Source organism: Nuphar pumila, chromosome 3 (genome assembly GCF_984573655.1).
Source record: "Nuphar pumila chromosome 3, dmNupPumi1.hap1.1, whole genome shotgun sequence".
In the NCBI taxonomy this organism is placed as follows: domain Eukaryota; kingdom Viridiplantae; phylum Streptophyta; class Magnoliopsida; order Nymphaeales; family Nymphaeaceae; genus Nuphar; species Nuphar pumila.
In genome coordinates this window covers 28,259,432-28,287,054 of record NC_143251.1, presented here as the reverse complement: position 1 = coordinate 28,287,054, position 27,623 = coordinate 28,259,432, and the positions used below count along the sequence as shown (strand labels likewise).

General features: G+C 35.2%; 1 protein-coding gene across 1 annotated transcript; it reads right to left on the bottom strand.

Annotated features, from left to right (window-relative positions):
• Positions 1–8,710: 8,710 nt before the first annotated feature.
• LOC149842420 (uncharacterized) lies at positions 8,711–27,090 on the bottom strand. The gene is made up of 3 exons (XM_089999142.1): positions 26,953–27,090; positions 11,217–11,325; positions 8,711–9,694 (listed from the first exon to the last, which is right to left on the bottom strand). The coding sequence occupies exons 1-3, from the start codon at positions 27,027–27,029 to the stop codon at positions 8,876–8,878; spliced, it is 1,005 nt and encodes a 334-aa protein (XP_089855268.1). The 5' UTR covers positions 27,030–27,090; the 3' UTR covers positions 8,711–8,875.
• Positions 27,091–27,623: the final 533 nt, after the last annotated feature.

Here is a 27,623-nt window from a genome sequence, read left to right as displayed (position 1 = left end):
AATTTGTTTTTTTTTACATTTATTAGGATTGAGAATAAATTTTCAGTGGATAATTTATTCTAAATTAGGGTTTTGATTTTCAATCATATTTAAATTTGAATTCGGATTTAATAAAGATGTTCAAATATTATAATTAGATTTGAATTCGATTCAAATCTAAATTAAGACATAATTGAATATTAATTCATGTTTGAAATATATAATAAAATATATTTTTGTTGAAATTAAATTTAGAATTTTAAAATGAATTAAGGAGTACCGGCAAATTTCGCAGGGCAATTTTAATGAATAAAATAGTAATAATGATATATTTTATGAGAAAAAAGTGTAAAAATATAAATCAGCCTAAAAAGAAATGTAAAAAATATCGTACAAAAAATTAAAGTTGACTTGAGTTGATTTAAGTAAAATTTGTATTCAAAATTGAATTTATGAAAAAGATAAAATTTAATAAAAATAACTAATAATTTCATCAAAATAAAGTTGAAGAGGATTTCAAAAAAAATTATGATAAATTAATATGTATGTAATGTAAATTTGAATTCAATTCATGAGTTTGAAATCTAATATAAAAATAAAATAAAATAAAATATTCAAAATAACAATGGGTCCTACCGAACCTGGGATAAATCATTTTCGAAACCCATTTATGAGAAAATGACATTTTTAGAAAAGATATTAAATAATTTAGATAAATTAATATTGCTAATATGTATTAAGTAATATACTATATACTGCTTAAACCTTAGAAAAAAATGAATGTACGAAATACACCCACACGCCCCAAGGGTTTCATTGATCCTATTGAATTTTATTTCTTCAAAAATTATTTCTAAAGAATGTGAATTATCTTTAGGAAGAATACGTAAAATAAATAATTTAGATATATAGAAATTTGAATTACAATAGATGAAATTCATTTACATTTAAGCCTAATTCCAATTTCATTTAGTGTCATTTCATTTAATTTCATATTTGAATTTGTAAAGAATTGAATTTAAATTTAATATGAATTAATTTGGAGTTCATTTAATGGAATGAAATTTGTAACTAAATCAAATTTTGTAATTTTGTTGGAGTCCATAGGTGGACCATTCCATCCTATGTGACATCCATTTTAACTTTTAAAAAGACAAAATGAAAATAAAGCTTCAAAATCAAGTTAAATAGAAACTTTCCTAAAACAAAAAAGTCAAAACTTGTTTTTTTTATATACAAGAGACCTTAGGAAGGGACGTCCATTTTAATTGGAAGTGGCTGGACTAAGGTCAAGAAAAAAGAAAGAATGGGAAAAGGAAAGAAATAAATGAAAGAAAAGAAAAAGAATTAAAAAAAAAACATAATAGACTAGTCAACTTACTTGCCAAGCAAGCAAGTTAACCGTTTTTATTTTTGGAAAGAGCTTGGACCACATAAGTCAACCAACCCATGTATATAGTTTTAAATAGTTTATACAATATATATTATATATTATATGTAAGAAAAAAATTAATGTAACCTAAGCTAACTAAATAAAAAAAAACTAAGAGAAAAGGAAAGGAAGAGAACCTTGAGATTTGGTAAGGGGCCCTTGATTTAGATCAAGGGCTGGGATTCATCTAGGCCTTGACCTTCCATAAACTCCTACATAAGCTTGGGAGGGGGCTCAAGCCCCCCCTTCCTATTTGCTCCCCTTAGTTTTTTTTCTAAGCTTTTTTTCCTTCTCCAAAATCCCTCTCTTCTTCTCTCCTTTCCCCACACCAAAACCTTATTGTTTTTACCATTGGCTCAACAAGAGAGGCATTCACATTCATGTAAGGAGCAAAAAGAGTTCATGGGTGAGGTTGTTGCTCGTGTTAGATGGTTGGTTCATGCTTGGAATCTGGTTTTGCACGTGTAGAATCAATTTTTGTGAAAAAGGTAGGGGTTCTATGCTCTACACGTAAAACAAAATTTGTGGGCATGAATTCCTTTGATTTTTTATAAGTATAGACCCAAAACCATGCCTCCTACACATGGGTTTGTCTTAGGGTTATCGAAGTATGTGATAGAAAGGGGTTTGCAAAAGAAAACCCCTCTAAAAATTGTTTTCTCTAAAAACTGATTTCTCAAAAGTAAAAATCATAAAAATTTCAAAATACATGTGTTACTCAACTATTTTTCTGAAAATTTTGGTTAGGATTAGTAGATCATGTTCACATGGATGTACTATAAAAATTAGAATGATTTTCATGGTTGATTTTCATGGTTGATTTCATAGGAAAATATATGTTTTATGTTATCAGGTTTCTAAAAAAAAAATCGATAATTTTAGCAAAAAACCATGATATGTCTAATTATTTGCATGCAAAATTTAATTGAAGATTGTAGTATATGTGCATATGAATACTTTGAAATAATAGCATGAGTTTTTTATTTTTATTCCATAAAAAAATTATGAACCCACCATGCTTTATCCAAATTTTACCAAAATTATTTATGAGAAAATAGCCTTTGGTGAGACGGGTCTGTTTTTCGACCCAACGTTTGCAAAAATAAGATTTGTCCATTGTAGTTTATCTTAGTTTAGTGTAGTTAAAATTTTATAATTTTTCTTGCTTAGTTCATGTAAAAAAATTCGAAAATATAAATTCGAGTGACCCATTTTGGCTCCACCCGAATGCATATACCCATTATTACATATTTTTGGCCTAACACCCAACTGATAAATTAGTTGTATATCCCTCGACTGAAGAAGTATTAATGAGTGGTTTATTGCATTGGAAATATAACAAAATTTTACATCTACTATGAAATTTTTATCTTTGTTCATAGAATGAGCACTATTTTATGACAGTCGGAACAAAAAAGTATAGGTCTGCACCAAAACGTTTGTAACTCCCTCATACAAATGAATTTATACAAATAGTTTGTGGCATCAGAAAGATGACAAACATTTCTACAAACTATGAAAATTTAGCTCTGAACATCGAATAAATTTTTTTTTGTAGCCTTTGTAACAGTCGAATAGAGATAAGTTTTTCACAAGTTTGGAACCAGAATGCTTGCATAAATTACGTATCAACATGAGTGCTATAACAAATGATTGTTAGTCTACATATACTTTGTCATAAGTTGAATTTCTGCTAGAAATTGTATGCCCACCTATGAGGCATGAATTGAATGCTTAATGAATGAATATGCTCGCCTATATGGCCATTCGCTAAGGGACCGTAAGGTCTGTTTTGCAAACTTATTGACAAATGCTAAAATGTTATCCCTGTTGTATGTTTATGCATATTACTACTACTACAATGATGATGATGGTGATGATGATGATGATGGTGATGATGATGATGACGATGTGAATGTTTGGGTGAATGCAAAGTTATGAAAGTTTATCATATTGTTTACATCTATGTGTGCATGTTTGCAAAGCAAGAAATATGAGCATGTTATTGAATGCAATGTTCTAAATATGCATCCATTGGCCCCGAAATGGCCAAATCCTCTTTTAGGGATTCATGTACGGTGTTGCATGTAAGACATTTAACTTAAATAAGTGAAACATCTAACACTAAAGCAAGGGCTTGTAAGGAGAGGGCAAGTGGTACAAATGGCTTCATGAAAATATGTCTTTGAGCATGAAAGGTTGCCCCTTCCCAACCACGAAGATAAGAAAAATCCTCTGCAATAGACTGAAATGTAAGGAAAAGAAACTCATGAGTGGAAGTCCAATGCATTAGAATGGTGGTGTTGGGAGCTTTACTTGCTATTGTTATCCCTCACCTGGTACTGGTGAAAGGTGTCCGAACACACCAAAGCCACCTATGTATGAAAACACCGCTTGCACCGTGGCCCTGATCTAGGTATATGCCTATATTTGTACCCACAGGGCTGACAAGAGAAACCTAAGTATGTGTACATTAGAAAGGCATGACATGCATCATCTAAAAAATAAAAGATAATTAAAGATATAAATCAGTTCATGCATATGAATAGCTTCAACAATGGTAAGTACATGCATTTTTAATTGTTCATGTATTTGTAATTGTTTAAGTTTGAATGATTGACTAATAAATGATAAATTTCACAATTGTATGCTTACATGAAGCACTTGAAATACATGTTAGATTTTATTATTTATATTTAATTATATTTAATTATATTAAATGCAAGAAATTTTGATGAAATTTTTTGTTATATGTTCAATATAGCTCTACCCTACTGAGATAATTTTTGTCTGACCCTATGAATTTTAATGTTTTTTAGGAAGTGAGTGAGTTCACGTGTGATGGCGAAAGATTGCGATGGGAACCTTGTCATACCTTTTCCAAACCTCTGACATTTTGGATTGAGAGCATTTTAAATAGCTTAAAGACTTTGATATTTGATTTAATTTGTTAATGAACATTTATATTTAATTTGGACATGTATGGACGTTTGATTCAATTTATAAGTATTTGATTTTTGAATTAAATGCATGTATGAATGTGATTGTAAACGAGAAATAACACGCCAAGTTTTAGTCCTGATTATTTTTTTTTGCTGTAATTTTATAAAGAGATTTAAAGGCATTTAAAAAAATCCATGAATTTTGGAATTTAAAAATCGGAGTGTTACAAAAACCCTCTGGGTCTCATAATAAGCCTAGTTTGAGTCCAAAACATAGCTCGAATAATTTAAAACAATCAAATTTTGAACCTTCTCCAAGTTGAAAAAACTAAAATGAAGGCTGGTCAATTTTAAAATTGTGTTTTTTGAACCAGCCCTTAACTAAAATCACCAAATCTGATCTCCTATGAAGTCTACGACTCATAACGGAATTAACTAGAGTCCTAGTTCAAGTTAGACTCTTGAATTTTGTCTGAATTTAACCTTGATTTTAACCTAAATTTTGCTTGAATTTCACTCAAATTTAAAAGTGAAATTGAAACAATTTCGCAACTATTACAAATGATGGATCTTTTAAATCTTTTAGTTAAGGATCCTGTAATCATAATTAATTTTATTAGAATAAGTCAAATGAATCATTTTACGAAATATATATAGCAATTTACAAATTGTACTGCAAGAATCAAACTAATTATCCTAACATGTTTCACACATACATGAATCAATGACAACATAATTGTTTATGATTCACACACACACACACACACATATATATATACATACATATATATATATATATATATATATATATATATATATATATATATATATATATATATATATACACACACGCACACACATAACATTTTAATCATTGAATGAAACTAGAAGATAAATATATAATTGATACCTGTCCAGAAGCACCAAACTTTGTTCTCTTCTACAACATCTTCTTTGTAACTTGTACTTTCTCCTCTAGGATCGGATCCTCTGACTCGTGAGGTTAATCCCCCTTACAATCATTCAGTGTACTTTTTATCTCAGCCTGATCATCGCCCTCAGCATCCAAAATAGCCACATGACCTTAGGATACATCTACTTCTTGAAACTTAGTCTTGGGTTTTTCATTATCTACTTGGTGAGGTACCTTCATCCTCATTTCGCCACTGCCACAGTAGCTAGCCTCATCTTCAGGCTTATATATATGGGCATTCATGTATGCAACAACATTTGAGCGAGCCAATTGACCACTCTTCTTTACCATTAAGTGAACCTCCCGCCCTTTAGATATTTCTAGGATGAGAGACAAGATTGTGGCCACAAACCGTTCAATTTTTTCTACACATTCTTTCTTATATGTGGGACATTGTGAAACAACTAGTTATTGTTTGGCCAACTTGCTTTCCATTTCTTGTTGAGTGTTTGAGCACAATTTTTAAGTTTACGAAGGATGCCTTATTTATAAAAAATGTCAAACACCCAAACTCTTGGCATTGGATGTGACTCCCTCTCTATCCACGTGTTAAGCAAGTTCATAGTATTATTCTTGAGCCAGTTCATATTTTTCAGTAGTGAACTAACTGTAGAAGATAATCCGGGTGTGGATCCCTCCGACATAGTCCTCTTAGTTTATAGATTGTATTAAATAAATTAAGAATTTTCTACAATACCATGACATGTAATATAGGTAAACAAACGTGCAACATGTATATGCGGACAAAAAACCCAAATTGTTAAGGAAACAACAAAAAAACAAACCATTATGCCAACATACCATGTTTATAGTACAAGATCCACAAAATATGAACAACAATACTAGAGGATGGAATAGAAGCATACAATTCATCGAAACAAATGGAGAAAATTTGTGTTAAAAAAAATAATTGGTGCATCTGTTAAATATATGCTTACCAGAAAAAGCGTCGTTGAAGATTCTGGGATACTTGAGGATGAAGTTCTGTCAGAATAGTTGCCAAAAAAGTCACCATAGGAAAACAAGTTGGGGACCAATGGTTGGGGACCGTAGATAACCCTAAAAAATTTTGCCAAAAGATTTTGGGTTGCGGTGTTTTGGTTTTTATACTCACGACGTTTGCACATAAATTATATGTGAACTTTATAAAATATATGCGATATTATGAAGTTTGCACATAAATTATTTGCGAATTTCATAAAATATGTACAAACCTCATGAGTTTTTTGCGATGTTTCGAAGATTGAGGGTAAAACGAGCTTCACATAAAATTATTTGTGAACTTCATAACATATGTACGATGTTCCAAAATTCAAGATTAACAAAAAGTTCACACATCAATTTTATGCGACCTTCATGATGTCCACAAGAAAAAATGTGTGAAACTCCTTTTAAGTGGCTATTTGTGTTACCCAAGGAGCAAAGCAATATATCGTGCAAAGTTTGCTAGTTTCACACATGCGAGGGTTAAAAAGGTTATGAAGTTTGCTAGTTCTACACATGTGAGGGTTAAAAAGGTTACGAAGTTTGCTAGTTCTATACATGCAAGGGTTAAAAAGGTCACAGTGAAGTGGGGTATTTGTGATTTTGGACATCAGAAGAATAACAAAAATTGCAGAACATTTATGAAAACATGTCATATTTTTCGTACAGTATGATCATTTTTCTTATATTTTATGCAGACTCGAGGAAGTTTGCATATATTTTATGCGGACTTTCTCAAGTTCACCTATATTTTATGCAAAATTTTATGTGGACTTTCTTATCCTCACCTATGTTCATTGTTTGCATGTTTAAGAAGAACAATCTATCTTTCAGATGACATTTTTTTCCAACCACTCATCGAATCAAGGTAATTTTGGTAGCAGTGAAAAGCTAACATCCCAATCGGTCTAATTCCTTTTTTCTGTTTTTTTATTTTTGGTGCAGTACAAAAAATAGCATAGAACAGACAGAAAATGTGCAACCTTAGAAGGGTTTTCAGTTCTGATTCAAAACATGAAAGTTATAGGTCTGTGTTTCAGCTTTCCAAGAATTATAAAAACACAAGTTTTCGACATCCAATCAGAGATACATATATAAGAACAGAGATTGTTCTGCAAAATACAGTCACATATTTGAGAGAAAATTCACATATATATATATATATAGAAAGAGGTTCACATGTGTGAAGGGTAAAAAAGAGTCTATTTAAACCCAAATATTTGTGATTTTGAACATGAAAAGAACATAAAAAATTATAGGGTTTTTAGGAAAACGCATCAAATTACTTGTTCAATACTATCATTTTTCGTTCTAAATCTGGATCCAACATAGATCTCATAATAGTGTGAAACAATTTGGATTTGGATATGATTGAACCTGGCCTCATTTGTTCTTAATCTGACCGTGAGATAGATATATGCCGAGACCTGGCTTGGACCCAAGTTGAAACTCGGACCAATTTGCATCTCTATAAGGACCCAGGTTGAAACTTAGACCAATTTGCATCCCTATTCATTGGAAAACCATTTTGCACCAACAGGAACTTTGCTTCTTGTTAGTGGTTTGGATCGGGACCGGGCCACAACATGATCTACAGAGTTGGCTATGGACTCATTGCAGCCAGTAGCCTTCAATTTCCAGGGTGTCAGATAGTCCCTGGATATGGATCCACTGTTTGGACCTTGGTCCAGGTCCAGGACAAAGAGTTAGACAGTTTGATTGGAAACCAAGAAGACTGCAGGCCTAGATATTAGAATTAAACCAGGTGTTACCTGGATGCTGGGCTGGGCCAGGCCGGCTTGTGTCGGCCCATTTCTAAACGGACCGGCCTGATGTAAAAAACCGCAGCCCACCCCAGGCTAGGCCGGTCCGGTCATTGCCCAACCTACCTGGTCTCAATGTGATTAAAATATAGATCGAATAGGAAAAAGGGAAGAAGAAGAGAGGATTTGGATGGATCCAACCCGACGGTGTGGATCTGTGTGAACCAATTGGTGCAGATTTGGATCTAAATAATTGGACCACTTAGTTCCAGTTCTTGCATCAATCTAACGTTTTTATAAAAAACGAAACAAGTAGGCAAATATTAACATTTTGGTAGTACAAATCACAATTATCATTATCATGATATATTGGAAATGAGCGAGATTTTGAAAATCCTGTGACATTATTGTAAATGCTCTGCCTTGAGAATATTCCACATGTTATCATGAGATCTCCAAATTCTCGGACATGTTTATATGGTTAAAAACTATACAAACTCACGTTAATATCATAATATACAAAAAAAAAATAGATGAGATTTTGAAAGTCTTGTGACATCGCCAAGATTTTCATGATTTGTGAATATCTTGAGATAAAATCGCGAGATAATCAAAATCTCATCAATACTTGTTAATATGGAATTACAACTGTAAATTGAATTTAAATTTGTCCAAAACCCGCGTAACATATATGCATAAAACAGCCAGAAGTCTAATTAATACACACTTATGAGTCATATACCTTACTCATCCATGAGAGAGAGAGAGAGAGAGAGAGATTTTGGTCGTAGCTAGCCTAGGCTCAATTCTTGGCACAAAAGGCTGACCCAGTGACCATCTTCACAGTGGTCAAGAAGTCATACTTGAAGTCATAGCTCCCATGAAAATGGTCAGCAGGCACCAACTTGATGCACAGGTAGAAAGCCAAAGAAGCTGATACGGGCCCCACCCAGAACACCCAGTGCCCCTCCCATAGGTGCCCACCCCTCACTATGGCCGGACCCAGGCATCTCGCCGGGTTCATCCCGGCTCCGGCATACCCCTTGTGGCTGGTCAATGTCGATGACACGAATGCCATCATGCCGACCACCAAGCCGATGACCGTGCACACGTGTCGCCTCCCCAGGGCCTTTGCCTGTCGTATGTCAAACGCCATCCATATGGACCCAAACAGTAATATGAAAGTGCAAACAAACTCCAGCCAGAAGGCCGTCTCGGTTTCTATCCCAGCACGTATCGGAATTCCGTCTCGACCCGGGATGATCACGCTGAGCGTGCAGCCACCAAGGGAGAATACGGCTTGCACGGCTTCATCTACTACTTCTTTGAGAGCCAGCGCACCGAGGATGGCGCCGGCGCACTGAGCTACCATGTAAATTGCCGCGTGTGCGGGCGAAACAAGGCCAATGAGCGCAGCTGAGAGGGTGATGGCAGGGTTGAGGTGGCCGCCGGAGATGGGGGAGACAGCCAGGAGTATGATGGTCACGTCAAGGAACACAAGGATCGCGCCGAGGAGGTTCGGCGGCTTGAAGCCGGAGCTGTAGGAGGAGATGATGATGGTGTCGAGGGTGAAGACGAGGATGGCCGTGCCGACGAGCTCCCCCACTGATGCCCTCCATAACTGCCATAGTCAAACCTAGTCAATGAGTTCATTCTCTTGTTTCGGACTATTTTGGACTTTGGAACGAACCGAATCAAAGATTTGAATAAGGCAATGATACCAAAGTGGACTTGATTTACATCCATAAATTATGACCCAAATCCAAATCCAAAATATCCAATTTGATCAATCCAAATCTGAATCAATTATACATTCAAATCTTTAAGTCCTACATCCAATAATAAAATGTCAGATTTAGATCAGAGGCCCGATCGAACTCAATTTATTTGCACCTATGACATGCTCCATACTCGCGCATGTGTATGGGTGCACACGTGCGAATGTGTGTGTGCATGCGCACGTGTATCAGTGTCACATGGATACAGTTACAAATACAAATACCAGAAAAACACAGGACACAAGTTCATGACTTTTATAAAATTAATAAGAGATGACACACATTATTACAATATCTTTTAAACTCTCCCAGATGACGTCAGGACACAAGTTCATGACTTTTATAAAATTAATAAGAGATGACTTAATGGGCTTGCCCCCCCCCCCCCACTGTCCTCATCTGGGGTTTTACATTTTTACAATATCTAATTCACAAACATATCATTCTCCTCTCAAACAAAAAAAAAATCCTCTAAAACAACACATTATTCAATATTTTTATATTTGAGATAGTATTTGCAACCCTTGTGGGTAAGGAATATACCTTATAGTTGGATCTCATAAGAGGAGGTTGTTTTGTCCAAATCTGACCACATCAATGTATTCAACATAGAGATGCACAACTAGTTGAGCTAGTTCAGGCTTGATCCGGTTAAGCTCAGCTCAAACCCGCTCGAAAAAAGAAATGAGTCGAGCTTGAACAAGGGTTCAAGCTTGGTACATGTAATCGAGCCGAGCTTGAACAACCAGTCTGACTCGAATAAGCTCGGTAAGCCCGATTAAGCTCAGTTGACATAGGTATATAAAAAATTAGACTTTATATATGTATTATTTTGTTCATAATATGATTATAAAAAAAGGTCCTACCTTAATGGGTAGGTTGTTTGGTCTCCACTGAAAGTGGCATCGTCCTTAATTCAGCATGGTTACAATGGTAGGAATCAACCCTTGGATCTTCTACGTAAAAATGTGATTTTTTGAGGTTAAAAAACTTTAGTATATTGTAAGCCATTGATTTTTCAACCCTCATAAAATCTGACATATACTAAAAAAAAAAACATGATCTGGAGTGTCAAATGTGAAAAAGTGAAAAAATAAAAAAACAATGTTTAGAGAGATGTTTTTTCATTAGATTATATGCAATTTCCAATTATAAATATAGACAAAGGATTGAAGTAAAAAAACTCAAAATTAATAGGTAAAGTATAATCAAAATATAGATTAAATTATAAAAATTATACATATGTGTTGGTGCATGCGACAGCATGTCATCTGTCGTGTCATTGTGTTGTGTCTCGTAATCATGTCACTCTTTTTAACAAGTCCCATGATGTGCGAATTTAATTCTACCAAAAGAAAAGGGTACCTGTAAATTAACAAAATCATGAAGGCCTAGCCTTTGAGAGAGCAGTTGGGAGGTGGTAAGATTGCTCATTTTATCTTGCTCCTCATGCCTTTCTCCTGCCGTATATGACCTGTGCAGTTTTCATGAACATATAAAGTTATTAAAAATATCTTTTTCTTTTTCTACCATATGTAAGATTTTAAATGCCATAATAGCATGAAATGTTTGTCTGAGTCCTTTTTTTTGTTTTGGTGAAGCAAAGAGATTTGTCATGCTTTAGGGCATGTTTACGATTTGTGGTACCCTCCAAGAAAGCTGAGAATGGTTTCCCCAGTGAGAGGTGGAACTTACACAATCATTTTTTTTATCACATGTGAGTTTTTCTTTTTGTCTTGAGAAAATGATTCATATGTGTTGTATCAATTTTCAGATCACACAGTTTCGCAATCATCATCATGATATAAAACAAGAAATATAATATTATAAACATCATGATCAACAGACGATCGAAACAATAACAAGGAACAAACATGTCGGGTTTCACCATATACCAAAATTCAGCTAGCAGCATAAGAAAAAGCAGATACACAGAACACAATAAAAACAATAGAAGCATGTTAATACTGTGTAAAAGGCTAAGGCGTACGAAAGCACTCCCCTTAGAGAAGATTCGCCCCCACATACAGTGCAAACAGGGTCCGACGTCCTTCCCCCAGGATACAATAGCCTCGACGATCAGACCGGTGCACTCTGACGGACCATTCTTCGAAAACAACCTCCACGAACCGAATTTGAAGAAAACTCCCTTCAGAAAAACTCAGGAGAGAGAGAGAGAGAGCAACAGAGAAAAAGAAAATTGCATAGCTCTTCTTCAGAAATCAGGGCGCCTAAGATCTGTCGTAACCCCAACCCTAACCACGCTTTTATAACCCACGAACAGTTACAAAGCGTGAAAGGAACCCGTTACGGAATCTGAGGAGACGTGACCCGTTAACAAAAATCAAAGAGTCGAGATCCGTTAAAAGAATCTGAGTACTTTGGTCTTGATTGGATATGGCCCTAAAGGGCCAATTACCCGAACCCGGCTCGACACGGCACGTGTGTGTGTGGTAGTCATCCCACCCTCTTGTTCTCAGGAACAAGTGTAAGAGTTTACATGTGGATTATAAATCCCACAACAAACTCAAACACGATCAATGTGGGACTATTCCACTTCATCAAAACCACTTTCTCTAAAACAGTCTAGTTTCATATTTGAATTCTCTCTTCCCCTCCTTCTTACACCTAACAATATGTTTGCAAACTTATGAAATGCTTTCTCACTTGAGAAAAAACCATCAACATTTTCATATGAGAAAGTGTTTCTTAAGCTTTTAAACGTGCATAGTGTATTTGGTGTTTGTTTTATAATTTTTTTATGAGGAATTGGGAAACCACTCTTAAGATCAAAACCTAATCGCACGCGGTACTTATGCTCGCTTTCTCGCAACCCTTTCCTCCAGGGAGTCATCTTGCTTCGGCACAAGCAAAGCAAAGGGATGTATTATTGTATTAATCCACAAAGCTGGTGCTATAAAATGAATTCAAAGACCACGAAGCAAAAAATACCTTTCCTTCCTCTCTCTCTCTCTCTCTCTCTCTCTCTCTCTCTATATATATATATATATATATATATATATATATATATATTGGATTTTTAACTCCCCCTTAAAGACCATCTTTGGGTATGGTGCTTTGGTCCTTTAACTTGAGCTTTGGTTAGACCATAGCATACACATCTCAATCCGTTTGCATCCCACTTATTGGCTATGTCACAAAGACACATGGACATGAGGACGTGTGACTAGGGTTAGACTCGTAAGTTCAAAAATTATTTTAGAAAATAAGCAGGACACAGGATTTTTGATATTTTAATATTAAAATAATACTCAAAAACATTAAAATAATACTAAATTAAATTCTGATTGTACATGTCAGTGTCCATGTCCATGTCCATGAACACGTGTTCGAGCATGTTGGTTCGTGTAGCTGATTAGCATTGCTTCATGTGCCGGTCAAGGCAATTTCAAGTCATAAATACACATTTTTGCAAAAACATTAGAAGGTTAGGACTGATCCAACTGCTCCCTTTCCCAACACCAAAGAGTATTAGGGTACCATAGAAAATGAATTTGTTATCTTACATACGATGGGATCCATCCTGCATTCGATCCTAGCCCTCCAACTAATGGCTAGAATCATTTGAATGTGGACTAATCTTAGTTGTTCAGTTGCTTCATTTTGGGCTGTTGGATGAACATATATAGATTCTGACATCATATGTCCATGGATTGGATCGGATTAGGTTTGTATGGTCCTTTTTATCAAGCCATAGAACTGTACAAAGACTTGTTGAAAAGAGAGGATCAAGTCAAAGGCGCATGTGACGATATGTGTGTGTTGATTGTCGTGCATCTTAAAAACCAATCATTATCGATCCAAAGCATAAATGACATAGAAAAAAGGCGGGGCCCATTCAAGTGACGGGCATCTCATTTGTAGTACACTACAAGAAAATAGGTTATTAGCGACGGAATAAAGCTATCGCTAGTTAGCAACGGATTAACGAGTGAAACACATCCATTGCTATAATCAATGAAATTTAAAAAAATAGCGACAGAATATATCCCGTCGCAAAATCCGTCGCTAATTAGCGACGGATTTTGCGAGGGAATATTTTGTCGTAATGGACGCACCATTTAGCGACGCCGTTTGCGACGAAAAATCTTTCATCGTTAATTAGTGACGAAATATATTCTGTCGCCATTTACGTGTTTTGATTTACGGTGGCTTAGCGACGAAATTAATCCATCGTTAAGTCATCGCTAATTGTCGCATAACCCTAATCCCAACCCTCTTTTTCTTTTCTTCTTTCGCTGCTCCCGCTCCCTCCCGCCGCCCTCTCCCTCCCGCCGCCCTATCTGTCCTGTCAGCCTCTCTCTGGCCCCCACCGTCCACTGTTCGCCGGTTGTCGATCCCCATCAGCCTTTCGCCGCCGCCCGGAGACAAGTAATTTGTAAAATTCCGGCAGGGTGTCGACCCCTGCTGTTCCGGAAGGGGGTCGACCCCCTGTTGTTCCGGCAGGGGGTCGACCCCTTACTGTTTTTGGCAGGGGGTTGACCCCCTGCGTTTTTCGGCAGGGGGTCGACCCCCTGCGTTTTTCTGCAGATCATTGGGTGTTGGGCTTCTCAAGGCCTATGCAAGATGTTTTTATTTGCCTCAGTTTTTTTTTTTGGTGACTTCATTTGAAAAAAGTGTTTTTTGCAGATTTCTCAACGGAACCCGCTTGTGCTCAGCCACCCATGGTAAGTAAGTGACAAAAATAATGCAAATCGGGTAAATACCCGTGGTGAGCAAGTGATGCAAGCGCATCACATGTTATTTAATTTATTAGATGTAACACTTTATTGTTCACACACTCACTTAGTTGTTGATATCTAGGGCTGCTTTGTTGGAGTTCGGAGATCATGCTGAGCATGATTTTAATGTATGAATATAAAAGTGTTCTTATTTTTGGAGTACGGATTTCATGCTAGGCATGGTAGTAGTTAGTAGAATATTGAAGTGTGTTTGTTGCAGGTACATGTTTGACATTTGTTTGATATGAATGATTTTGATATATTGCAATGTTTGATGTAATTATATCAATGCTTGCATGTACTTACTTTCAATTTGATTATGGCTTCCATGTGAATTTGTATAATAAAAGCATGCTTCAAATGAATGTATCGTGTCATTAATAGTTTGCACATGAAAATATTAAATTATCAATGCATGCATCATAATTCTTGTTATTGTATGACATCATATATTGCTTGATAAATTTGATATTTTCTTCATCATAGCATTCTGATGGTTCTTTTTTAACTGGTTAGGTTATTATTCGTAACATCATACGAAAATGACTGCAAACCGTGAATGGATGTACCGTAGGATAGTAGACAATGAGTTATCGCATGAATATATGGATGGTGTTGAAAGTTTTATTGAATTTGCAACGGCAAGTGTCAGTACAGTGGATCCCACAGGTCGGATTAGGTGTCCCTGCAAGATTTGTAAGAATAATTAATTTGTAGAACCTCATGGCGTTAAACATCACCTATACAGGAAGGGTTTTGTGAGTGATTATCAGAATTGGACATTTCATGGAGAAGAATTTAAAAACAATTTTGATGCACGGGTGAATATGGTGCACGATAATCCATATATGGATTTGATATTTGATGCCACAGAAACAGAACTGGGTTCTGCTATGAGTCCTAGTGATGTAAGAACTATCGTAAATGAAGAATCATCAAACGATGCAGCTAGTAGATTTTATTATTTACTTAGAGATGTTGATGAGCCACTTTGGAACGGTTGTGAGAGTCACACTATCTTGTCTGCAGTTCTTCAACTAATGAATTTGAAGTCCGAGTATATTTTGAGTCAATCATGTTTTGACCGTTTGTGCATGATTGTGAAGAGTATGTTGCCCAAAGATGAGAAATAGCCACAAAATTTCTAGTGTGCGAAAGTTATGGTCAATGCTCTAGGTATGGGGTATAAAAAGATTGATGCTTGTCCAAATCACTGCATGTTGTATTTCAATGATCAGGAAAACAACATATCATGTCTGTCATGTGGGCATCCTCGGTTCAAGCCAAAGACAAGAGGCAATGGTAGCACAAGATCAAAGAAAGTTTCATATAACTCGCTCCACTAGTTTCCTATCACTCCTAGATTGCAACGATTGTATATGTCTTCAAGGACAGCTAAACACATAAGATGGCATGCAAATAAAGTTCGACACGATGAAAACAAGATCACACATCCTGTTGACGTTGAAGCTTGAAAGCACTTTGATTGTACTCATCAGAACTTCGCAATGGAAGTGTGAAATGCTAGACTTGGTCTATGTACAGATGGATTTAATTCATTTGGGGGTAGATCAACTCCATACTCATGCTGACCAGTATTTGTAACTCCATACAACCTTCCATCAAGCTTGTGTATGAAACGTTCAAATATTTTCTTGTCTTTGTTGATCCCTGGTCCGACCTTACCTGGCCAAAATCTTGATGTATATTTAAGTCCATTGATTGATGAACTAAAAGTATTGTGGGATGACAGTGTTACCACGTATGATGCCCACAAAAAACAAAATTTCTATGAAGGCCGTTGTTCTATGGACAATCAGTGACTTCTCTGCATATGGTATGCTATCTGGTTGGAGCACACATGGGAGGTTGGCATGTTCGTACTGCATGGAGGATTCCAAAGCTTTTAGATTGACGCATGGAAGGAAGCCTTGCTGGTTTGAGTGCCATCGTCGATTTTTACCCAGCGATCATCTGTTCCGACGACAAGAATGCGTTTAGAGAAGGCACAACTGAAATGAAAGGTTCATCCACAAGATTGTCTGACATAGAGATTCTAAGAAGATTGTGATACTTTCCAGATGTATTAACAGATGCCCGCAGTCCTACACCCTTCCGTGAATTTGGAAAGGATCACAATTGGACAAAGAAATCTATTTTTTGGGAACTACCATATTGGTTGACCCTATTGATACAACATAATTTGGATGTGATGCATGGGGAAAAAAATGTGTTTGATAATGTGTTCAATACAATAATGAATGTTAAAGGAAAAACGAAGGATAATTCGAAGGCCCATATGGATTTAAAAGTAATATGTAAAAGACCAGAATTGGAACTCAAAGAGTATAATGGAAAAGTACTGAAACCTAAGGCAAAGTACGTGCTTAGACCTGATCAAATAAAGCATGTATGTCAATGGTTGAGACAATTGAGATTTCCAGATGGATATGTCTCTAACATTGCTCAGGCTGTGAAGATTGACGATGTTCAATTATATGGGTTAAGGAGCCATGATTGTCATGTCATTATGCAACGATTGATACCCCTAGCATTCCATGATATGTTAGACAAACCTATATGGGGGGTATTGTCTGAGTTGAGTAGATTTTTTAGAATACTGTGCGCATCGGAAGTCGTAGTATCTGATGTAAATAATCTCGAGGACTCTGCCATCACCACTGTTTGTCTGCTAGAAAAGATTTTTCCACCATCATTTTTCGATGTCATGGAACATTTAATTATACATTTGCCATATGAACTAAGGGTTGGTGGCCCTGTGCAATATCGATGGATGTACCCATTTGAAAGGTATATGTTTTTTTATATTTGTCTCTTTAATGACAGATATTTCAAATTTGAAATATATATTTTTGCCAGATAAATATTTGACCTAAAAAAAAAAGGTTCGTAATAAAGCAAGAGTAGAAGGCTCTATTTGTGAGGCATACACTTTAGAAGAGATTTCAAATTTCTCATCTATGTACTTTGAACCTCACATTCCAACACGTTACACATGCCCGCCTCTTAACGATGATGGAGAACAAGTAACTGTAGCTGACAAGCTGTCGATATTTCAACCACTTGGGCATGCATTTGGTAGTTGCCGATCAAGGCTCTTGACAGATCGAGAGCAAGACGCAACACACATCTATATTCTTTTTAATTGCTCAGCGATCGACCCATACATCGAGTAAGTATATGTAGACACAACACAATTATAAATCCTTTTATGTTCTATACATGCATACATGGTTCGGTAATATAAGTATTTGTGGTTTGCAGACGATTTGATCTGGAGTTGCGAAGAGAAGTTTTACATCTCACTGATGCAGAAGTACAAAAAGAACGTGAAACTAAGTTTGTGGAGTGGTTGAAACAGTTGGTAAGGACGCTAACATAAATTTTGTACTTGTAAACAACACTAAGTTACTTAATTGGTCGTGATCACAATCATTGTTTATGTCTGTGCGTAGGTCCACCATGGTGATGTTAAAGATCAAGAAATATGTGATTTAGAAAATGGTCTGACCAAAGTTATGCAATGCTACAACGAGTACATCGTAAATGAGTATCGATTCCATACAAAAGATTACGGTATAAACAAATCAACGATGAATAGTGGCGTGTGCGTCAAGGGTAGCAGCTACGGTGAAAATGAACATGATTACTATGGTGTTATAGAGGAAATAATGGAGTTGACTTACTTAGGCATAAATAATAGGGTAACTTTATTCAAGTGTCATTGGTTTGATCCAACTGCAACAAGACTCGACAAAGCCTCAGGCATTGTGGAGGTGAATCATAAATCAAGGTTTGGAACATATGAACCATTCATATTAGCCTCGCAAACTCAACAGGTTTATTATACTTCATATTCGAGTATAAAAAAGTCAGATAGAAATGAATGGTGGGCAGTTTGCAAGGTGAAGTCCAAACTATACCCTGAGTATGATCAGTTACAGGAAAACAAGTTAGTTGAAGACAGTGATTACTATCAATCAGATGATATCTATGACTTCTCTTATGGTTACGATGTTGTGCATGATATGCATGTCATATCTCAATTGGCCGATGAAACATTTATAGAAGAATGTGATCCAAATGATATACCAAGTGGATGGGTAAACAAAGAAGAAGAAGAAGAAGAATATGAAAGTCAAACAAGTGACGAGGAAGAATTCTCAAGCTAGTGAGCAAAATGTTGTAATACAAACCTCTATTTGAATACATTGCAATACTTGATATGAATGATTCAAATTATTTGAATGTATTGTAATACTTGATGTGAATGAATGAGTTGTATTGCAATACTTGTTGTGAATGATTTGAATTATTTGAATGTATTGTAATACTTGATACGAATGATTTGAATGCATTGCAATACTTGATGTGAATGATTTGAATTTTTTGAATGTATTGTAATACTTGATGTGAATGAATGAGTTGTATTGCAATACTTGATGTGAATGATTTGAATTATTTGAATGTATTGTAATACTTGATACGAATGATTTGAATGCATTGCAATACTTGATGTGAATGATTTGAATATATTGTAATACTTGATGTGAATGAATGAGTTGTATTGCAATACTTGATGTGAATGATTTGAATTATTTGAATATATTATAATACTTGATGCAATTGATTTGAATGCATTGCAATACTTGATGTGAATGATTTGAATGCATTGCAATACTTGATGTGAATGACTTGAATGTATTGTAATACTTGATGTGAATGACTTGAATGTATTGTAATACGAATGATTTGAATTATTTGAATGTATTGTAATACTTGATGTGAATGATTTGAATGCATTGCAATACTTGATGTGAATGATTTGAATGCATTGCAATACTTGATGTGAATGACTTGAATGTTTTGTAATACTTGATGTGAATGAGTTGAATGTATTGTAATACTTGATGTGAATGACTTGAATGTATTGTAATACTTGATGCGAATTATTTGAATGTATTGTACTGTATTGTACTTGATGTGAATGATTTGAATTATTTGAATGTATTATAATACTTATTGTGAATGATTTGAATGTATTGCAATACTTGATGCAAATTATTTGAATGTATTGTAATACTTGATGCGAATTATTTTGATGTATTGTATGACATTTGTTATTTGTTAGAATATGGTTCGTGGAGGTTACAGTGGTCGTTCATCCAGTAGTAGCCAGGCCAGGCCTTCATCTTCACGAGCTTCTGTGATAGGTATATCATTTAACTAATTGGATGCTTGATTAGTTGAAATGCGCATTCTGAGAATTTCTAACGTATTTTTTTACAGATGATGTTTCGCCTGTACACGACCCACCTACACCAGTTGATCACACAAGTCAGGAGCCAACACAGGATGCAGGGTCTTCTCAGTCTGGCACAAGAAGACTCATTTGAATAGTGTATATCGATAATCGACCGTAACTATTTCGTTTTCAATTATTGCATATCTTATAAATATTTTATATTGATATTTACTACGTACCAATTCATATACAGCACGAGGTTTTAGCCACAAGAAGTAGTACGCGAGATTAGGAATTCACTTCTTCAACATCTACCAGGACCAGTCGCTTAATGGAAAGATTATCCAAAAGCGGTGATAGACAGATTGTGGTCCTCATTCACGGTATACAGTTGTTTGTCATAGTTAATGTGTTTCATATTTAATTTTTTTTTATAATCATGTCTACTAAATTTTTGAAAATATATATAGGCTTCGAATCGCTTCGCGACTACGGTGGAAGAACATGATGCAAGGAAGGTGTGACAGAGGGTGGCTGTCAATCGATTTGCAGACATGTTGTACAATATGAAGACTGCAGCAAAAAAAACATCTGGCAGAATAGATGATCCACTACAGTAGAAGGGACATGACCCTATTACTATCATGAGAGATTATTGGGATAGAATGTGCGACAAGTGGGCGGGAGATGCATTTCGAAATCGCTTTGCAAAGGCTGCACAAAATCGAGCGAAAATGCCCGAAGCCCATCTACACAAAGGAGGATCTAAGACTTTTGGGAGCCACCTGAAGAAAATGGTAACTCATCAATATATAATATTAATTTTATAAGTATTGTTGCAAACTTGTTTACTAAATCTTTTATCATTTAATTTCGCAGGAAGCAAGAAAAATGAGGCATTGTACCATATAAGGATGTGTTTGTTGAAACACATAAACAGAAGACCACGGGAGGCTTCGTATCAGAGAAGGCGAGAACGACAATGGTATGTATTTATTCTATTAATAATCATTGCAATATGCAAGTTATCATAATGATATCATTAATTATTAATGTATACTTTAAACATTATTTTGTAGGAGGCATATGAGCAACAGATGGTAGAGCGATATGAAGATGACGCTACTCAGCATCCATCATTTGATCCTGCAGCATGGGTGACTGCAGCAGGTGAACCCAAAAAGGGTCGTGTGTTCGGGTTTGGGAGTAATATGAACACTTCACATGTTATTGCTTCTTCCAGTTACGGCTCACGGACTTCTTTCGTCGACATAAGCTCCAAGTAGCATCCTATTATTTTCGGTGATGATGTACGCCAGATCGTTAAGGACACAATGCATGACTACTTCCATGAAACCGTTGCCGACGTTCTCCGAGCTGAGTTCAACAGTTTTTTGCTGAACAGGAGAACTTCGATTGCAGGTCCCTCTCAGGTATGAAAGTTTCATGCAATATATTGCATGTCGTTAGATTTCATATAACTTTGATTGCCTTAACATATTCAGTTTTTTTGACTGCCTTAGAACACATATGAGCATGCTATAATCACATATTCAGTTTTTTGACTGTCGTAGAACACATATGAGCATGCTAGAATCACATATACAGCTTTTTGCCTGCCTTAGAGCACATATGAGCATGGTAGAATCACATATAGAGTTTTTCTGACTGCCTTAGAACACATATGAGCATGCTATAATCACATATTCAGTTTTTTGACTGCCTTAGAACACATATGAGCATGATCGAATCACATATATAGCTTTCTGTCTGCCTTAGAGCACATATGAGCATAGTAGAATTACATATAGAGTTTTTTGCCTGCCTTAGATCACATATGAGCATGCTATAATCACATATAAAGTTTTTTTCCTACCTTAGAGCACATATGAGCATGAAAGAATCACATATAAAGTTTTTTTTACTGTCTTAGAACACATATGAGCATGCTATAATCACATATTCAGTTTTTTGACTGCCTTAGAACACATATGAGCATGCTATAATCACATATTCAGCTTTTTGACTGCCTTAAAACACATATGAGCATTCTAGAATCACATATAGAGTTTTTTTACTGCCTTAGGACACATATCATTCATGATAGAATCACATATAAAGTTTTTTGCTTTGCCTGTCTTAGAGCACATATGAGTATGATAGAATCACATATAGAGTTTTTTTGACTGCCTTAAAAATATATGAGCATGCTATAATCACATATTCAATTTTTTGACTGCCTTAGAACACATATGAGCATGATCGAATCACATATATAGTTTTTTGCCTGCTTTAGAGCACATATGAGCATGGTAGAATCACATATAGAGTTTTTCTGGCTGCCTTAGAACACATATGAGCATGATATAATCACATATAGAGTTTTTTACTGCCTTAGAACACATATCATTCATGATAGAATCACATATAGAGTTTTTTGTCTGCCTTAGAGCATATATGAGCATGATAGAATCACATATAGAGTTTTTTTACTGCCTTAGAACACATATGTGCACATGATAGAATCACATATAGTGTATAATTTATTTCAATATATTTTGTTTATCAATACTGACTGTTCTTTTCTTATGTAGGTTGCTAGCAATAATCAGCGTAGCGGAGCTGAAGGGACAGATCAAGGCAATGAACAAGAAGATGCACAAAATCTTGGCGATGATTAGATTAATGTGTTGAATTTGTTCTATTTTTTTTTGTTTCGAAAATGTAATTGTTGAATTGTAAATAATTAAACTTGTTAATTTTAAAGTGGAACGATTAATTGTTTTAGTTTCCTTTTATATGAAATTTTATGTGTACTTTGTTTTTTATTTACAGAAAATATAAATTATACAGGAAATATAAATTGTAGTGTTCTCGATATTTAATTTTCAAATAAATTTTTTTATTTTTTTTTTCTTGTTTGCGACAGATTAGCAACGGATATATTCGTCACTATACATATAATTTAGCGACGGCTTAGCGACGACTGTAAATTCGTCGCCAAGCCGAGGTCGCTGTTTAGTACCGGCAGATTTGCGACGGAATCCGTCGTTCGTTATTCCGTCACAACTAGCAACGGAACTGGTGATGGATTTATTCCGTCGCCAGTTAGCGTCGAAAAATTTGCGACGTAAGCTATCCGTTGCTAAGCCGGTTAACGACGGAATGAGGTCGTCGCTAATCCACTGCTTTGTTGTAGTGGTAGTTCAGATGTCGTTTGGTGTTGAGATCAATGGCAATTAATGGAGCCCTATGAATTGGTCCCTTTTTTATTGAAAAAATGGAACTTTAGGCCAATTAGGACACAACGTTACCTAATTAAGAAGTTTGATCACGTCCCTACTTGATTTCTAACATAAATTGCACAGACACACGAGATGTGTTTTGCCGCATCATGTGTGTCGCTTCAAGGAGTTCCTCCTATCATCTTGAAACTCTATCCTTACAAATTATGAGCTGGCAGACAAGCTAAGCTCGTTACAAGTGAAGCCACAAACCATTATTAGAATGCACAAATGAAGATATATAATGATAATAGAGCGATTAAGTGGGCTCACTTTGAGGAAAAAGTCATACAGAACATGGTGGTCTGTTATATCTCGATTTTCTAGGAAATGTTTTGGGATACAAACTTCAAATTTTAAAGATTATCTCATGCTCATAGGGAACGATTTTAGCTTGTGTGTGGAGTCCATTATGATGACATGATAGCTGATTAGAGTTAATTAAGTAGTTAATCAATTATAAAAAAAATTGTTAGTTGATTTATACTTTTGAAGAGAACCTTTTAGTGAAGGAGTCCTTCCAAAGGAAGGACTCTAGAGTACTTACTCAGTATTTATTTTCAAGTAGATGTTGTTATGCTTTAGGATATATTGATTAGATAGGGACTTTATCTCAGACCTTCCATTTATAAATAAAGGTTGAGGATTCTCCTTAATGCATTATAGAATAAGATTATTGAAATTCTCACATCCCTCTTTCTAGTTGTCCCTCCTCTTTAACGTCTTTCTCTCTCTTCTATCTTTCTAGTTTATCTATCTACTCTCTCTTCTCTCTCTCATGATATCTCTGGTCCTACCTGGTTATCGGCATATCAAGTTTGCAAGGGTTGGACATTTAGCCCTCCTTTGAAGCTCGAGCTTCTTCCCCAAGTGTCCTGAATAATGTGTTTTGCCTTATTGGTGAACTGAGTGACCTCTCTGTATTGCAGATCGTGTGTTCGAGTTTCAGAACATGAAGAACTATATCTCGGCCTACTACAATTGTTCAAGGTACCTCCACAACCTCCCTTTAACCTTAGATTAACGTTCATCGTTTTCATATAACAAGAAATCAAAAACCACATCCTGTCAAAGGACCCAAATACTCGATTTTTCTAAATTGATAACCCCTATCTATTACCACCCTTTCCATGTATTTAATTCATATCCCAAACTCTCAAACATGTCCCTGGGTTGTCCCTGGAACCCCTTGACTAGAGTCTTTCAGTTATGGATTGAAACAATACTCGAAATGCTTATCAAACCCAAACTGCTTGAACCTCCTTTTGTCATTTTGTTATGTTTTTCCTGCACCTCTCAAACTACTGAAAAATACCGCGGCATAGATCATGGGGTTACGGGTAGCGGTTGCAATAAAATTTGAATCAAATTTATTAAATTAGAGTTTTTTATATTTAATTTTATTGTTTTTTTTCTTTGATTAAAGCTTTGAATCAAAAAATTTAAATTAGGGCTTTTTATAGTTAATTTGATTAGGGTTTTCTTTGATTTGATTAGATTTTTTTTATTTAGGGTTTTAAATCAAAATTTTGGAATTAGGCCTTTTAATAATTAATTTGTTTAAGGTTTTCTTTTATTTGATTAGATCTTTTTTATTTAGGGTTGTGAATCAAAATTTTTTAATTAGAGTTTTTCATAGTTAATTTGATTAGATTTTTTTTATTTAGTGATTTGAATCAAAAATTTTAAATTAGGGCTTTTTATAGTTAATTTGATTAAAGTTTTTTTATTTGATTTTCTTTGATTAGTTCTTTGATATAAAATTTTTAAATTAGGTTTTTTATTTAATTTTATGGGTTTTTTTTATAGTTCAAGGTTTTTTGGTTTATTTATAATTTATTTTCTTGCATTTTAAGGTTTTATAATTTAATAGGGTTTGATATTTTTATGATAAACTTTCACAATTAGATGTAATATGACATTGATAAAATCATTTATATATAAAAAATATCAATTCATATTTTTTCTCAAATTACTCAAATTTTAAATATTTTTAAATCTAATCCAAGATTTATATCTGGTGCTAAAATCTATAATGTGTTTGTTAAACGACTCATATGATAGGGTAGATCAAGTCTTCCAATCTAAAACAAAATTATCTGACCTATTATCCATATGTTGTCTATATACAATATAAAACAAATATTAGATATAAGGAACACAACTTCTTGTAGAATCAAAACAAACATTAACCTTAGTACAGATATGAGTTATGTTTGTTATTTTCGTTTTGTCCAATATTGAACGAACCATCAAACAAGCCCAAACTTCCCCTGTGACTCTGACTTTGAGGCCATGGTCCCACATCAATCAAATAAAGGGCCCACTAAAAAAATAGTGCAATGCCATTGGTCTAAAGAAATAATGTTGACTCAAGAGGTCATTGGACCTCACGTCTCGTACACCACCTAGACATAGGAGCATGATATTGTGGGGTCCTAAGTGGCACCACACGACACGAGGACACACACTCAGTGACACGTTTGACATCATATTATTCATTTAAGCAATAAATATTTTTTATATATTAATATAAAAATATATATTTGTTTATCAATTAAATAAATAAATAAATAAATCCATGTTCACTTGTCCTAGTATTAAAAAAAACCCATGTATTTATGAATCATGCCTGTGTTGGTTCCATATCGCAAGCTCGGCCCAATACGGCCTGCCCATGGTATATATATATAACATGAATCACTAGAATATGAGAACTAGAATTATGGGCATTTCCAACACTTTTTTTGCAAATCTAATCATGTGGATGTTCTTGGCACGGTGAATTTGTTAGGAATCAACCAATGGATCATGTATTTTAATTTGATGAAAAATATAATTTTGGAAAATATGATTTTTGAATGCTTAAATATTTATTCAGATTATGAGCTATTGATTTTAAAGTCTTAAAAAATCCCGTTTATGCATCAAAATCGGATGATTCAAGAGTGGGTTCTTATAAAACAAAGCATATAGATCACATCCTTACGGTTAGATTCAAGAATATATATATATATATATATATATATATATATATATATATATATATATATATATATATATATATATATATGAAAACCTCTGTTCACACATTAGTTTGCATATTTTCAGTTCTCATATTCTAACGACTCCAAGTAACATAATATTATATATAATGTACATTATATATTATATATAATATCACATATATTTTAAATTGTATATAATATAATAGTCCCAGACGGACTGGCCTAATGGACGGGCTGTGGGCTGGGGTTTTACCAACGGACTGGCCAGGCCTGTCATAGATGGGAGGCACTGTTGACTGGGCTGGCCTTTGACAAGGACACCACTCACGTCAACATGAAAAAAAAAATCTCTGTAGCGCTTAGACAGCACAGTTGTTTGGAGTTAATCTCTGAAGCGAGTTTTCCACTAAAAAAGAAAGAAGTGACTTTTCATATTTTGAAATCTGGTTTGGATATGGGATGATGATTTTGCAAATTTTGGCTGTCCCGTGTCGAGACTGAACAGACTCCTTAGCGTATTTTCTGATCTGAAATCCCAACCGTTTGCAACCTTACTTTTGTAAATTCTTCTTTTTTGTTGGGCTTTCCACAACTGAATCTTACAATACTCTCCTATCCTACAGGCCCAGGGTCGTGTGTGTGAGCGTGTTTGCCCACGCATGTGCACACACATATGAGAGAGAGAGAGAGAGAGAGAAATAGTTCATGATACATTGGAGATTTTGTTACTGATATAGGCTGAGAGAGAGAGAGAGTGTTTGCTGGAGATATAAGATCATGCATGAGGGTGGTGGCAATTACCTTGGAATGGAAGCAAATGGCTGAACTCCGTTGGACGAGTGGACAGCTTCTTCATCGTAGTAAAGAACCCTCGCCATTTAAGCAGAGAGTGTCACCTGTCCTCCTCCTTCACCCTCTCTATCCTCTGAGAGAGATCGTGGGCTGCCTCACAAACCAAAGCCTTCTTTATACAAGGGAAGGGAGACAATTAATGTCACAAAAAGCATGCTTTTTTGTCATCATCCAACCGTCCCACCAATCCATTAAACAAAAGTTCACAAAAATAAGATCCAGGCTTGTATTGGTAGACCCTGTTTGGTTGGGTAGCATTTTTGTGATATAGGTTGCTGACCCCTTCGTGGGCTGGTAAACAAGCTGAACCAGCCGAGCTTGAAATTCAAGCTTGGCTCATTCTTGTGGCGAGCCATGCCGAGTTTGAGCTCATAATGATTTTGAGTTAAATGCACCGAGTTTAATCAAAAAACACATTGTTTTAGAGCTGAGAAAAATAAGCTTTAAAAACAATGTGTAATATATATCTAAAATATATTTATTACTACCTAACGAGCTGAGCCGAGTACCTATTGTTCATATTCAGCTTGCCAAGCCTATTCTACAAGCTCTCGGAACATGATCCAAGCCACAAGCGGCTTGGCTTGTTTCTCAACCTTATACCCCTTTAGGAAGCATAA